The sequence below is a fragment of the Camelus dromedarius genome, chromosome 11 (assembly GCF_036321535.1).
Source record: "Camelus dromedarius isolate mCamDro1 chromosome 11, mCamDro1.pat, whole genome shotgun sequence".
Classification (NCBI taxonomy): domain Eukaryota; kingdom Metazoa; phylum Chordata; class Mammalia; order Artiodactyla; family Camelidae; genus Camelus; species Camelus dromedarius.
Genome location: NC_087446.1, coordinates 35,298,440 through 35,313,169, shown reverse-complemented (window position 1 = coordinate 35,313,169; position 14,730 = coordinate 35,298,440). Strand labels below are relative to the sequence as shown.

Genomic DNA, 14,730 nt, shown 5'->3' with positions numbered 1-14,730 from the left:
TCCAATCCTGCCCTCTTCCTCCACACATAAAAAGTGACACATTATTTATTGTTCAGAGACTGAGAGATGAGCCAGGAAGCTGGCTACTAGGTGATGTGGCTTTTCTTGGGGCAGCTTGGCGAGCTGAAGAGACAGGGAGCTGAGAGGTGAACTGAGATTTACAATAAAAGAAACCAACAACCCCTCTTTTGACAGGCCAGCTTCCCCGGGGGCTCCGAGCATTGGGTTTTGGCAAAGACACAGACAGAAGGAGCCGGGGTCTCTGGATGACCATGTAGAAGGTCATTCACCCTACACACACACACGGCCCAGTGTTCTATTGTGTTATGCCACTGAGACGTGGAGATTGTTAGAGCAGCTTGCTGACCCTGACTCATATAAAAGTGATACAAACCCTCCCAGGACTGTCAGGGGAGAGGGCACTACGCTGTTCCTTCCACGTGCCAAGGAATCAAAGGTGTGCAGGAAAGGGCTCTACCACGGTCGTGTGACCTTAGTGAGACGAGGGCTTTCATGGCAAACACTCACTGATGGATCCTTTGCTGGCTGAAAGGGGCAGTGTAGCAGTCATTCTCCTCCAGGTCTGGCAGTGTCTCCTTGTCCAGCCTCATTGGCTTCTTGGGTAACCATCTCCGAAACCTGCTGATTTGTTTATCGATCCTGTGGTAAATGAAAGGCAAGACCAAAGGGTACAGCACGTCAGCATTGCCCCAGAACATGGGAGGGCAGTCTCCACAGAGCCGTCATCATGACACCACACACTCCTGGCACTCTCGCTGCACTCGTGAAACCCCCACTTGACAGACGGGAAGAAGAGAGCCGCCTCCCCAGTGTTCTTTGCATTTCACCAAGGGGCTGTGATCTGACTGCAGGATACAGCAGCTCTGAGTCCTATGTCTACTCTCATGCCAATAAATGACCAAGATGTCATAACTAGGCTGGAAGGCTCTGGAAAGGAAGCTGACAGCCCCATAAGCTGAGCAGCAAAGACCTTAACTTCTCCTATTCTGCAGGTTCTACGAACTCATTGTATGCTTGGAAAAATCTCCCCATCTGAAGTCAGTAAAGAGCTGTGGCTATAGTCAACTCTGGGCAGGGAGCTGTCATCACAACCCAGTGGGTGGACTGTGCACAGGGAGCCCAGTGTCACATTTGCCTCCTGCGCCTCACACCTTCCCGGCTCCCGCCCGAGCCTCTCAGCAGGGGGCACGCTGTCTAGCTCTCATTTCTCTCTTTTCAAGCTGACCCCGTGGTTCTCATGGGGCTGGGACGTCATGACACACGCATCACTCTGGCCAGGGCACACGATGCCAAGCCAAGGAAAACAACACTGCCCCCAAAGTGGTTTTCAAGCCATGGTTTCCCACCTGCTACCTCCCTGTTTCCTATGACTTCTGATGAAAACATCTGGCTTGCAGTGACCAGATTCTCACTCACAGCTAACCACTAGAAGCCACACCAGACTTTTAAATGATTATGCTACCTCAGGTATCTATGCCACTGGAAATTTTTGTTTTTTGAGAGCACATATCAAATACTATCTCTGTGAAGTAGACTGAACAGGTATTTTTCTCATTTTATACATCACAAAAGAGACCCATGGCAGGTGATTACCCAGCCAGTGAATAAAGCCAGGACCAAAATGCAGATTTTGGATTCTTGATTGTAGAGATCACCCCAGCCAAAGTAGTTGGTAACAGGAATCTTCACTTAAGAGCTACAGAAGGGACAAATTTCTCTGGGGAAGAAAATCTCTAAACGCCTTCTAAATCTATTAACCAAAACCACATAGAATTTGGGCATTTTTTTTCCAATTAAAATTATTTACATGGCAATTTATCTTTTTCAGTGCATCTCCCAGATGAAGGGATTACTTTTCATACAACCAACAACTCCAAAATGAAAAGTAACAGTAAACTCCTCTTTTACCACCTTTCATTCTCAGTATTTTCCCAGCCTCACCATGGCCCCCTACTCTGCCTGGTGGTGGCCATCCTTTTTCCAGAAGCCCAGAAAATTCAAAAGGGAAAGAATCCTCCAGCTTCTCTAGGGCCCTTCACTCAAAGCGGACTTGTCCCCACCACATGCACACACACAAAAGTAAAGATTCTACCCAGGGTCATATAACCCGGAAACAATAGATGATTAGAAGTGCCCGCAGACCTAGGAAAGGAAAAAAGTTCCCATCTCCTCCATCCTCTATCCTCCTAGTCCTCTGCTCCTCCATCATCTTTTTAAAGACACAGAAAATACAGTGCGATGGTGAGCTTCAGAGAGGCAATATGACACAGTGGTTGAGAATGTGAACTCTGAGGCTGGAGCAACTTGAGTTAAATCCTGGCTCCGTAAATATCAGCAGTGTGACTTTGGGCATTTAAGGCATTTAACTTTGCTGGGCATCAGTCTCCTCATCTGTAAAATTGGCATGATAATGGTCCTCAATTCACAGGGTTGTGATAACTAACTGATCAATATGCATATAAAATCCCCAGAACGGTGCACAAGGAACACTGGCTATTATTACTATCTTTTTTCCAAAAACAAGAGTTTGAGCAACTAGTCTGCCTCTTAACATTTGTGTCTCTTTGCTTTTCAATTCAGAGCTAATTGTGCTTCACCAGCATCTATCACTTGTCCAAGTTCAACGATTCAGTCCTTAAATTAGACTTCCTAGGCTAAGCGGGTTGCTTTCCCTGTGGCGGGCACCTGGCTTTATTTCATCTGATTGCCTTAAAACTTGTTCAAGAAAGAGGACTTTGGCCCAGAGGATTTTCATAATAGAGCTTTTATCTCCCACACATCTCCAGTCTGCAACACTAATCGGATTACATTCTGCAAAACTTGCATTCTCAGAGAATCTGGGCTCTGTGTGCAACGACTATGAATTAAATCCAGATGGGTACAGTGCTCAGTGTGGGTAAAAACAAATAAAGCTGTAAAAATTCAGGCGTAAATACTCTACAGGAATGGAATGGCAGCTTTCAGCAACCAGCTTGTGGCACCACAATTTCAGTGAAAGGGGGAGATGGTGGAAAGAGTATGAGGCAGGGATGAAAGTGATGAATTCATTGAAAAATGAGGAGGGGGAAAAGAAAGAAAGAAAGGGAAGTGAATGGAGGCTGCATGGGGTGGTGGAAAGAAGCTGGGATTTGGACTTGGGGTGCCTAAGTCCTGACCCTGGTACTTATCAGCTGTGGGAACTTCCATAAATCACTCACCTTTCTGAGCCTCATTTTTCAAGGGTTTAAAAATGGGATCATCATCACCATCATCGTTTTATGGACCTCACAGGGTTGTTAGGAGGCTTATTAAAAGAGGATGGGTATGGGATGCTTTAGAGAAACTGCCAGGTAGACAGCAGTGTTACTAATAACTTCTTGAGGACCACTGAGGCTAATGTAAACATGATGGAAAGGAGAGGAACTGGGCCTTTTAAACACTATGGTAGAAGAAAAATATTCAAAAGGTATCTTAAAAATAACTTGCCAGAGATACTAACTGGGTGGTGGGGGTGGAGGGTGTGGACCAGCCTTCATTGGAGCAGCTTGAGCAGAAGCAGGAAGGCAAAGCAGGACCACTCAGGCTCTATCACACATGCCAGTCCAGGCTGTGTGCTCTTCACAATGACAGGAAAAACACTGAAACGTGATCAGCAGTTTGTCCTCTTCCGGCTGGCAGAATGGCCTCCCAAAGATGTCTGCACCCTCATCCCTGAAACCTGTGAACATGCTGTGTGACCTGGCAAAAGGGACTTTGCAGATGTAAGTAAGGTTATGGGTCTTAAATTAGGGAAAGTAACCTGGATTACTCTTGTGGACCCATTTAATCACTAAGCCCTTTAATAGCAGAGAACTTTCTCTGGCTGGAGACAGGAGAGACGAGGCAGAGGAGAAGTTAGAGAGATTCAGAGTATGAGGAGGACTCAACTGGCCATCGCTGGCTTTGAGGAGGAAGAGGGCCAGCAGCCAAGGAGTGAAGGCAGCCTCCAGAAGCTGAGAATGACCTGGCTACCAGCCAGTTAAGAAGCAGAGACCCCAGTCCTACAGCTCCATGGAACTGCATCCGGTCAGTAACCTGGCTGAGCCTGGAAGCCAACCCTCCTTCACAGCCCCCAGAGGATAGCCCGCTCACCAACACTGGGATTTCAGCCTGTGAGACCCTGAGCGGAGAAACAAGTGGAAACCTCTCCCAACCCAGACTTCTGACTTGCAGAATTGTGAGCTACTAAATTTGTGTGGTTTTCTGCAGCTAAGTATGTGGGAATGTGTTGTAATAGCAACAGGAAACAAACACACCTCCCCAGTCTGTCTGATCTTCTCCCTGAGACGTGACTGTGGCTAGCCGGACTCCCACAGGCTGAGGCTGAAGTTTCACACGCTGCCCCACCTCCCCAGGTAGGTGGCTCTGGGAATAAGAGTGTCCCTCTGTGGCTGGATGATGTATGGCCACTTTTCTACAAACCCACTCCTGTCCCCAAACTGCCACTCAGATCAGTGAGGATCCCCTTCCACCATGGAAAGGAGACACACACAGCAAAACCACCAGGCTGGAAAGTGTGAGTCTCAAGCTGGATGCCTGGGACAAGCCTCTTAGCCTCCCCAGGCCTTGGTAGCCTCCTCTCTAAAATGATGATCAGATGCTCTCTGAATACATGTTGGTGGGGATTTGGGCAATCATGTCTTGGCTCTAGCATTCCAAGCAAACCTGAGTTAATAAAGAGCTTTCCTTTTCAAAATGCATAATGGATAACCTTCTGTATAGAATGATAACCCTGGAGTCAGCTAGAAGGGAATTCACATGGTCACTGCTCAGCTTGCAAAGTGGGGGGGGGATGCCATGCTGGGCAAGGGACTAAACATCTGTGAGCTAACTGACCCACTGCATAAGGGAGTGGTGAGGATAACGGAGGGCTGTACACAACGCTCAATGAAGTGGTGGTTTCTAGGATGAGGAAAATGAAGATGACAATGAACTTTTATTTACCAAGTTCTCAACAGACATTCAAGAGCTATGATTCTCACTTGTGCACTGAAGTCTCTGCTCCCATGTTGTGTCTCATAAACGTCCCTGAACAGGCAATCCCGAAATTTACTTAGATATGGCAAAGTCGAGAAACCAACTACCCAGAAAGAATCCCATTTGTCTCTTCCACATAGCAATAGCGCTGACTTAATAAAGTCTCCTCTGACAGGGAAAAGAGAAAGTACGGGCTTAATGATATAGCATTGATTTCAGTTGGATACAATGTCACTCTGTCCCATTTCTGCCATTTACTGAGCAAAAGCCCTCTTACAGACTACACAAGCAAATCAATAAAGAGAAGATGGAGCATCCACTTAGGCATTCGTGGCCTCGACTTGTCAAGTTAATATCTGTACTAAAAGGTGAGTTACTTTCTCAAGAAAGGTGTTCTGATGATGAGTTCAGGGTCCTCCCGAAAATGCTGGTTCATGACAAGTGAGGTTGTGGGTAGCTAGAAAGAGCTTATGGCTCAGCACGGGCACTGACAAACGGGCACAGACCTGCCACCTCTGCCAGCCTGTGCCTCAGAGTGTGCCTTGGAATATGCCTCAGGAAGGTCCCACTTAAAGCAATCTGACTCTCAGTTTTCTCCGCTGTAAAGGGGAGCCAGTCCTACTCCTCTGCAGGACTGGTGATGATTACAGAAAAGGCCACATGCAAAGGATTTCACTCCTAACCTGTCCGGATGCCCTTCTAAATCACTGGCTGTGCACGAGAGTCCCAACCTGAATGCCGAGGGGACATCCGGAAGAAGCAGAAAACAAGGCCTTTCCCCTGAGCCACTAACAACTGAGGAGGGAATGGGTCCTAATGACAACTAAATTAGGCTGAATTAAATGAAACAGGCCACCTCAGAGACACCTGCTTTTCCCCAGACCAGAAGATTATAATAATAGCATCATGTTTTGAACAATTCAATTACATTTCCAGGGATAATACACCTGGAGAGAACCTACAGAAGAGTTGTATTTTCTTTTCAATGGCAGCACCACACACAGGCAGTAAGTGAAGCCCTCCTGGACTGATAACAGACAGCAGGAGACCTGCATTTCTTTTTCCTCTTCTTAGAGCCAAGGCCCCTGTATTTGCAGCCACTCCTTGGATAGGAGTTAGGGATCTTTGGAAGCTAATGCCATTCTTTTAGGTCACAAGGCTACTAATTGGGGCACAGCCTAGATATGTTATAGAAGAGTCCAAAGGCTTTGGAACATTTACATGTATTAATTTTTAAAACGAGGATGGAAATATCCAAGCCGTCTTGTATTCTGGCTGTATACTCATCGGATAAGACTGCGACTGCACTGAATGTATAATGCAGCAGGGTCCAGCATCCCCTCTGCCGAGCATCGCGAAGGATCACATCAGGCAGGATGCGTATGGCGGAGCAGAGGGAAAAAATAAGTGCTAATGAGACTTCAGCTACAAGCCATCTACAGTAATCAGATTTGTTACTTTGTAAGCACATCTTCTGCAGACTGTATCTGTACTATCTGGTGAAGGCAAAAAAAAAAAAATTAATAGGGCAGAAGGAAGATGATAAATTTCCTTTCTTTACTGGATAGGTAACTTTTAATGCCTGTAAGCCCGCCCAAAGATAAGTGCCAAAGCAGCATTTAATAGACCAGGTATGTGAATGAAAAGAGCATTTACTCCAAAAATACATATCTGAACAACATGAGTGTGCCTCATGGTGTCACATAATGTTTCACAAATAAAGACATTTGTGAAATGATGCTTTATTTTTCTGCCTGCTCAGACACTTCACATTTTTAAATTCATTTCTCTTATCCTCAAAGGAGATAGGTTTGTTTCAGTGGTGCTTTTGTGGATTAATGAAGTGAAATATTATTTACATGAATGGAACTAAAAGCTAAATTAAATAACCCTATTTAGCACAACATGATAGTTCTAGAATACTGGAAGTCAGCATCTTATTACTGGTACACAACTAGGGTGACAAGTTATAGATGCAGTTTGTAATGTCACACCTGGCTACAAAGAGACACAGTCCACATCTAAATCAGCCTGTTCTGAGGTGAAACAAAGAGTTAAAGACACAAAATTTTCTGACAAACTGCATTTACAAATTTGCATCAGACATCAGGCTTCGAAAAATTACACCACCACTCTGATGCCCCAAGTTTATTTCTATGTGGTCAACAGTGAAGCTTATCTTAAGCGGTGAATCTGAATCAGTGCGTCATACAACCAGAATTAGGGTTTCTTTCCCTGTATTTTGACCCAGAGTCTCCATTGCCTTCCAGTGCCTAGGTTCCTCTATGGTTGTGATTTAAGCACTTGAGTAGCATCAGCTTTTTCAGGCCAACAGTTAAGTGTTTAGTCAGCTGTTCTTCCAGTTCAAGAAACAAAGGTTTCCAAGCTCTTACTCACTACCTCCCTTCTATACACACGGAGAACATGTGCTGGCTCGCGTGTTCAGTCTCCCCGCCTGTCCTCCTGCTCTAGCAGACCTCGTCCGTTCTCCACCAGCTGTAATTTGATTTGACTACTGTCTACTCAGTAGTCAACATTCCCAAAGTGTACAAGTCCCAAATAAGCAACATCGATATCACTTGGGACCTTGATGGAGGGATCTAGTGAGAGAACTCCTGAGCCTCACCTCAGAAACCTCGGGGCGGGGCCCAGCAATCTGAGTATGAGAAAGCCCTGCAGACTATCCTGATGCATGCTGCAGTCTGAGAACCACCACTCCACGGAGACCACTAGTGTGGTGGTTATCATGGTGACCCAAAGCCTAGTGTCATCTCTCACCCTTCACCAGTAGCTGAAGAACCCCTTTTCTTACAGGAACTCACACATCGTGCCTTTGACACTGCCTTCCCTTAGTTCCCCTCCTACTTCTTAAATTGTTCCTTTTCATCTTCCCCGTATCTTCCTGTCTCCTTAAAGCAGATTTTCCAAGGAACTGCTTCTGGCCCTCTTCTCTTCACTCCCTACATCATTCCTGGGAAATTTCATCCACCCTCCTGGCTACAGTCATGACCTCTATGGCTTTGTCTCCCAAACTGGATTCTCTAGCTTTACCTCTAGCTTCATCTGCTTTGCCATCAGTTTCAAAAGCCTTCAGGACATCAACACCTCAAAGACCTACTGTGAGTTATAATACAGAATTGTTACAACAAAAATCATCTTTCTCACCACACCTGTATTGCTGTTAATTTACAAAGAGTTCCAATTTCTTCTTTTACCTCCCAACCCCTTAGTATGGAAACCTCTTTCTTCCCACCACCATCTCTGATTTTCCAAATACCTGCTAAGTGCTAGGTCCTTTTGCCTAAAATCTCTCAATCTTTCTCATATACTTTGCTGTTTTACTGTAGATTATTTTCTGTCTATCTAGGGAGCAGAACTACAACCTGAGTGTTTTGTAGTGAAAGCTAAAGAGAGAGAAATTATGGATTATTTTCAGGAAGAACCTTCTAATAGTCAGGTGTTCACAGATGGGTTTGGGAATTCCCTCTCTCCAGAGATGCTCAAATGCAGGTTGGCTGATTCTATAGCCAAGGTTTAAGTAGCTGATGAATAATTGGACTTGATGGCATCTTATATCCCATCCAACACTTGCGTTATATGGATCCTTTATCACCATATTCTTCCAAGCCCTCCTTGCTCACTCTTCCCCATGGTGTGAGGAAATGTTTCAGTCCCCAGTCTGTCCGACACTTTAGGCAGTCCTGGTTTTCCTATGCTTTTCTTTGTCACCTCCCTTTTCCCTATGCAAATCCTCATACGTGTATGGAGATTCACTCATTCATTCACCGCACCTATTACATGCTAGTGCTGGAAACACAGAATTGGATGAGCCATCCATACCTTCCAGATGGAGAGATGGACATCTGCATCACAGATTATAGCACAGGCCCAGCAATCTGTGCTTTAAGAAGCCCTCCAGGTGATTCTCATGGTGGCTAAAGTCTGAGAACTACTGAGAACTACAGAAATAGGCTAAAGTGTCCATCAGATTTTTGCAGAAGGTCATTATGTGACCAAGGGACTAATCTAATTGTGGTAAATCCAAATGCCATGGCAACTGCCTGATGAAAGAAGAATTGCTAACAAGGAAGCTGCTCCAGGAAATTTTTGGAAACCACATCTTACTTTCCTTTACTGCTCATTCTCACACCATACTTTGTTGAGTGCACATGCGTATATCAACTACTCTTACCCTTCTGCACAGCACATGAACAGAGTGAACTTGAGCCTTAAATCTCATAGAACTCAACTCTTAAGATGTTTAGACAAATGCCATGGTTTCCAGGTTTAACTATCAGCTCAGCTCAGGGTGAATGGTTATAGAAGACCAATTAGAAGTTTGAAATTAGACTGCCAATGATCACCACAGAATCAAATTCAAGGACATCACTAATGCCTCACCTTCATCCATGGCTTCTCAAAAAACAAGCTTAGGAAGGCTACGTAGGACAGTAAAGATAATTTCGTCCAGTAGGATTTGGGGGGAGGTGGGGTTAAAAAAGAGGGTAGGAAGGCTTCTGAGTAAGGTAACACATCTGCATACTTTATTAACAAAATACTACTAACTTAGGAGGCCCCTGCACATGGGGGGCTGAGAAGCCACTTGCTTTTTTGAGGTGACTGTCTGCACTTCAAGATTTGCAGTTACACACAGTGAATGGGGGGAAGAATTTGTGTGGGAAAAAAATAACATTCAGACCAAAGATGCTTTCTAAACAGCTGGGCTTTCTGGTAATTTATCTAATAGAAAAGAATGGAGGAAAAAAACTCCAAAGCCAGCCTCAACACACCTGTAGATAAATTCTGTCTCCTCAGTGAGGAGCAGTCACAAGGAAGACTCTAAGAGGAACAGTACCACCTTTGTTTTTTTGCTTCAGGCTACCCTAAAAAAGCTCTATTTGGCGTGGCAGCCAGGTTTCCCACGTGGCAAAGGCCCAGCTTCCCCAGCCTGTATTCCTTGTCACTGTTGGAGCACACAGGCCAACGGCTGACACAAACACCATCATGACAGAGCATGCTACTAACCTGCTCATGAACTTGTACCGGCGGGGCAGGTAATAGATTTTTCTCCTGGAAGAACAGCAAAAATGAAGCCAGTCGAGAAGAAAACCCATCGTCAGTTACAGTTTGAACTAGCAAGGAAGGAAAGGAGATTGAAGATAGAAGCCTGTAAGAGGTGAAGAAGAAAAAACTAAAAAGAGATTAACAGTGAGAAATGCAGTGGGAACGTAGGGCATGCATTTTTGAGTCATGAAATCTTATGAAATAAATTTCCATTGATATTTCTTCCCCTCCTAGTTACCGTAATTTTTTAATGGTTGCTCCTCACCTACCAAAACCTGTGCAGAGCAATAATTTGGAGCAACTGGTATTTGTCTGAATTCAGCTGAGGTCAGCTTTTTTTTTTTCAGGGATGCAGAAATGGATTGCCAGCCTGCTACATACATAATTTAATGGGCATGTGACTATACTAACTAATACTTATATAGCACTTTAAGTTTTTAGAATGCTTCTCTCACCTGATATAGGCAAGGGTAACATAAAAATATGCATAATTTATAACCAGTATGGGAAGGACACTAACAAATAAACATCAACATCTTGCTGCAAATAACCACACTAGAGCATACTGCCTAACCAGTGACCCCTATACTGGTGAATTCAAGAGGTAAACCAAGGAGTTCTGGAAAAAAATTTTTTTTAAATCAGACTTATTAAGGATCTATTGTACTTCGGTAACACGCATTTTAAAAAGTATTACAGATGCAAATTCTGGGTGTAGTGTGAATGGACAGCACATGCATCAGATGCTTTATTAAAATGCAATCTCCATTTCCATAGTTTGGGCTTCAACCAATGGGGGAGTAATGAAGCTGATACGGTCTGTATGTATTCTGAACTGTTACTGAGCTATCTCAGTTCGAGAAAATGGGAAGTTTATACACCAAAACTTATTGCATATCTGTGAAAACTTAAAAACATATCCCTTGTTTGTAAAAGACAGAATTAGAGAGACAATAAAAAGATCGGTGGCTGCCAGGGGTTCGGGATGGGGGGAGAAGGGATAGGTAAATGGAGCAGAGGGGGTTTTTAAGGGCAGTGAAACTATTCTGCATGATACCATAAGGGGGGATACATAACTTCTGTCAAAACCCATAGAATTGTACAAGACAGAGAGACTAAACTATGGACTTTATTTATTTACTTTTTAATGGAGATACTGGGGATGGAACCCAGGACCTTGTGCATACTAAGCAAGCAGTCTACCACTGAGCTATACCCTTCCCCTGGACTTTAGATAGTAATAATTTATCAATATTGGTCCATCAATTGTACCAAGTATACCACACTAATGCAAGGTATTAATAATAAGGAAACTAAAGTGTGGTGAAGGGGGTATATGGGAACACTCTATACTATCTACTCCATTTTTTTGTACACCTAAAAATGCTCTAAAAACAGCATGTATCCATGGACATATATTTAGCAGAAGCAGGTTTTATTGACAATTTCCCACAAGAAATCTATTCCTCAACTTCCTTTTAAACATGTTAGAAACAAAAATCCAAGGAGACCAAACCCGGGATTCTTAAGTGCAGTCTACTGAAAATAATAAAGACGGGTAAGATTCTTAGAGGCATTTAAATAGTCAGCCAAATTGATGTTTGCACATTTGGTTGAAATGATACAGCAGGGCAGTTTCTCCTTTGGAAATACATAAGTCTCCTTAGGCTAGAATTATTTGTCTGAAACAGTCGACAAAATGATAGCATAAATTTTAAATGCATCAGGTCGCATCAAGCGAAAGTATGCTTAGGTAAAATCACATCAATATTAACGAGGCCAATTAGTGCCCACACATTAACAGTATTTTCTCCTAAAATATTATCCTGCAAGAATTCCTACATTTAAGAAAAAGATGACTATTCACAGTAATAAGGCTTTTCATTTTATTGCCTGGATCACATTCTCTGAAAGCAGCGTAAGAGAAGTTCTTACGCTGCTTGCAGGCAGCACTTCTCTGCTACGTAATGAGTGTTCAGAGGTGCCACCTATGATACAGCCAGGTCCTTCAGAGACGAATGCTTCCAGGTACTAGGGGAACTTGCTGTGCATTCACACCGCCCAAGTTTCCACAATCTGCTTGGCTTCTTTGCTCAAGAAGTGTGTCCCGGCAGAAGACTGGTGAGATTGCTACTGGCGAGGGGAGTGTCAGTTTCACTAGGATTCACTACCTTACTCTTATCAAAAGGCAGACTTTTTAGCTCTGTTGGCTATAGATGTTGGTCTGATATATGACTGTCTAAGCATAGATTTCTTTCCTTTTTGGTCCCTATGTGTGATATAGTAATAATCCACATTGATAAATAATTGGCTGTGATTAATTATAAATACAGTGTAACAAGAAACAAAACTGCTATTCCTTCTCTCCTGGTGGAGATTTTATATATATATAAAATTTTGTGTATATATATATATAATTTTATAAAATAATTTTTGAAATCTTTTAAAAATTATATACAATTAAAAAAAATCCTTGGGTTCCATGATATCCTTGGTAATTTTATTTAAAATACAAAAATAAATCAAAAGCTTAGAACTATGTTTGTCCTTTGAGAGTTTTGCCTTAAGGCAAATGGATGCTAGAAATCCCAGCCTCTGTTTTGAGTTGGTATTAGGAAAGACCAATCAACAAAGAACATGAGATGCACCAGGCAGATGTATTACAGGTCTATGAATGGAAACTGCCCCTCTCTAAATGCGTCCCTAGCTCCTCTTCATTTATAAGAATATAGATGTTTCTCTGTCTCGATAACTTTCCCCAGTTCACTAAGAGGTATATTTTAGAACTGGCACCAGTTTGCTTAATTTCTGTCCTCTGATGTGGTCTTATTGGCAAATTGTGAACCAAAAGTATTTAATTCTTTAGTCTCTTTGGAACTATCCTTGGTACTAAATCCCTTCACCTCCTTTAAGAGACTCCATTATTCCCACATATCTTGGCATTTATAATCTGAGGTTTAATACTTTATTTCATTTCCACCTAGCAAATGATCACCTTTCCTTAGTCTATAGGGAAAATAAGAATATTCACCATGAGATGAAGGAAGACACATCCTTTTAAATCACTAAGCCATCCATGTAAACTATTCCTGTTCCCCTCAGAATAAATATCAATGCTTGTGTTTGCACAGAATTTAATGACCTGACTTAAAATTTTTAAAAAAAGGTTATTTTAAAAATAAGATCACATTTTCCTGAAATTTCTTTAACTTATTTCACTGGAAGCAGATTTTAATTTTTTTCTGGAAGGGACCAGTAGGTAAGGACCCACACCACTCATCCTGGGGTCTGGCTGTTCAAAGAAGCAGTACACAGGGTTTCTAAAAATGGCACTTTGGAAATGAAAATGCCACTTAGAAAATATTTCTTTCTCACAGGCACTTGAACTACCTACCTAAGGACTGAATTAGCCAGACATTTTCACAAAAAGCCATGAAGTCATTATTAGCCAGGAAGACTTATTGCATTTCTTAAACTTTCAAAGGATTTTCTTCTCTAATACTGTTCCAGTCTGCACTTCAGTTCCGGTTGTTTGGAGAGAGGAGTACACGAGCAGCGAGCAGCGGAGGGCAGGGGGAGGGGAGACACTTTCACACCTACCTGAAAGGCATTCTTACATTCATTTGTTCTGCATATCTTCCAAGCACTTCCCATGGGGCATGCAACTTCACAAAGATAATGTCACTATTTATTAGAGAGGACTGAAACAGAAAAAAACAAACTAAATTGAAAAGTATATCCAAGTCTCCTATGGTTTAAATTGAGTTGGAAATTAGAACACATGAACTTGTACAGAGTTTAAGATTTGGGGCATCCTCCAGCAAGAATCTGGGTCCTTATGTGTCCATATATCCATTTAACAAGTACAGCACTGTGTGCCAGGCACTGGAGAACCAGCTGGGAACGAAAGAGATATGAATGGCATTTACATTCTGCAAAAACACACCAAAAAGGAGATAGGCAAAAACAAGTTAAAAAGAGAGGGATAGATTCAGAGAGTGATGAGTGTTCTGAAGATAAGCACCAAGTCATGGGAGAAAGAGTTGGGACGGGGCACCATTCCTTTGGGCAAAGGTTAAAGCAAAGTCCTCTCTGAGGAGGGGACCTGTGAGCTGAGATATAAAGAAGGAGCCAGTTGGGTAAAGAGCATCGGATGAATATTCTAGATGCAAAGGTCCCAGGTTGGGAAATAGCTGGGTATGTCCCTGTCTGAGGGCCAGGAAGGAGAGGAGAGTGGTTGGAGAGTATTAATCATGGAGACTGGTATGAGAAGAGGCTGGAAAGGTAAGCAGGAGTTGTCAGCATGGACAGTGCTTCACAGGCCCCACCAAGATGGCTGGACTTTATTCTGGGAACATGGGGAAGTCATTTTGATGTAGGTTTTCAAAGATCACTGTGGCTGCTGCGTGGAGGATAAAGTATAAGAGAGAGTTGCAGCAAAAGCAGAGAGAAAGGGAGCTGCTCTCCGTCATCCAGGCAAAAGCAGAAGTTGGTGGTGGTGCAGATGAAGGGACCTAGAGAAGTGAGCCTTAAATCTGGGTCAGCAGCAGGCGGGGCTGTTTCAAAGGACTACGTTCTTTGGCACCAAATCTTTGCCTCCTCTGGGGCTTTTCATCAACACAGAACTTAGACAAAGAAGCAAAACTAGGA

The 14,730-nt window shown here is 43.2% G+C and overlaps 1 protein-coding gene across 2 annotated transcripts in view; it reads right to left on the bottom strand.

Annotated features, from left to right (window-relative positions):
- Nucleotides 1-14,730, bottom strand: part of ANO4 (anoctamin 4) — a 263,559-nt gene that overhangs the window by 102,914 nt on the left and 145,915 nt on the right. For both annotated transcript variants that reach the window (XM_031462956.2, XM_031462957.2), the window contains 3 exons: nt 13,681-13,781; nt 10,042-10,086; nt 529-660 (listed from right to left, as the gene is read on the bottom strand). In XM_031462956.2, the coding sequence (XP_031318816.1) occupies nt 529-660; nt 10,042-10,086; nt 13,681-13,781 (278 nt within the window). The remainder of the gene's footprint in view (nt 1-528; nt 661-10,041; nt 10,087-13,680; nt 13,782-14,730) is intronic.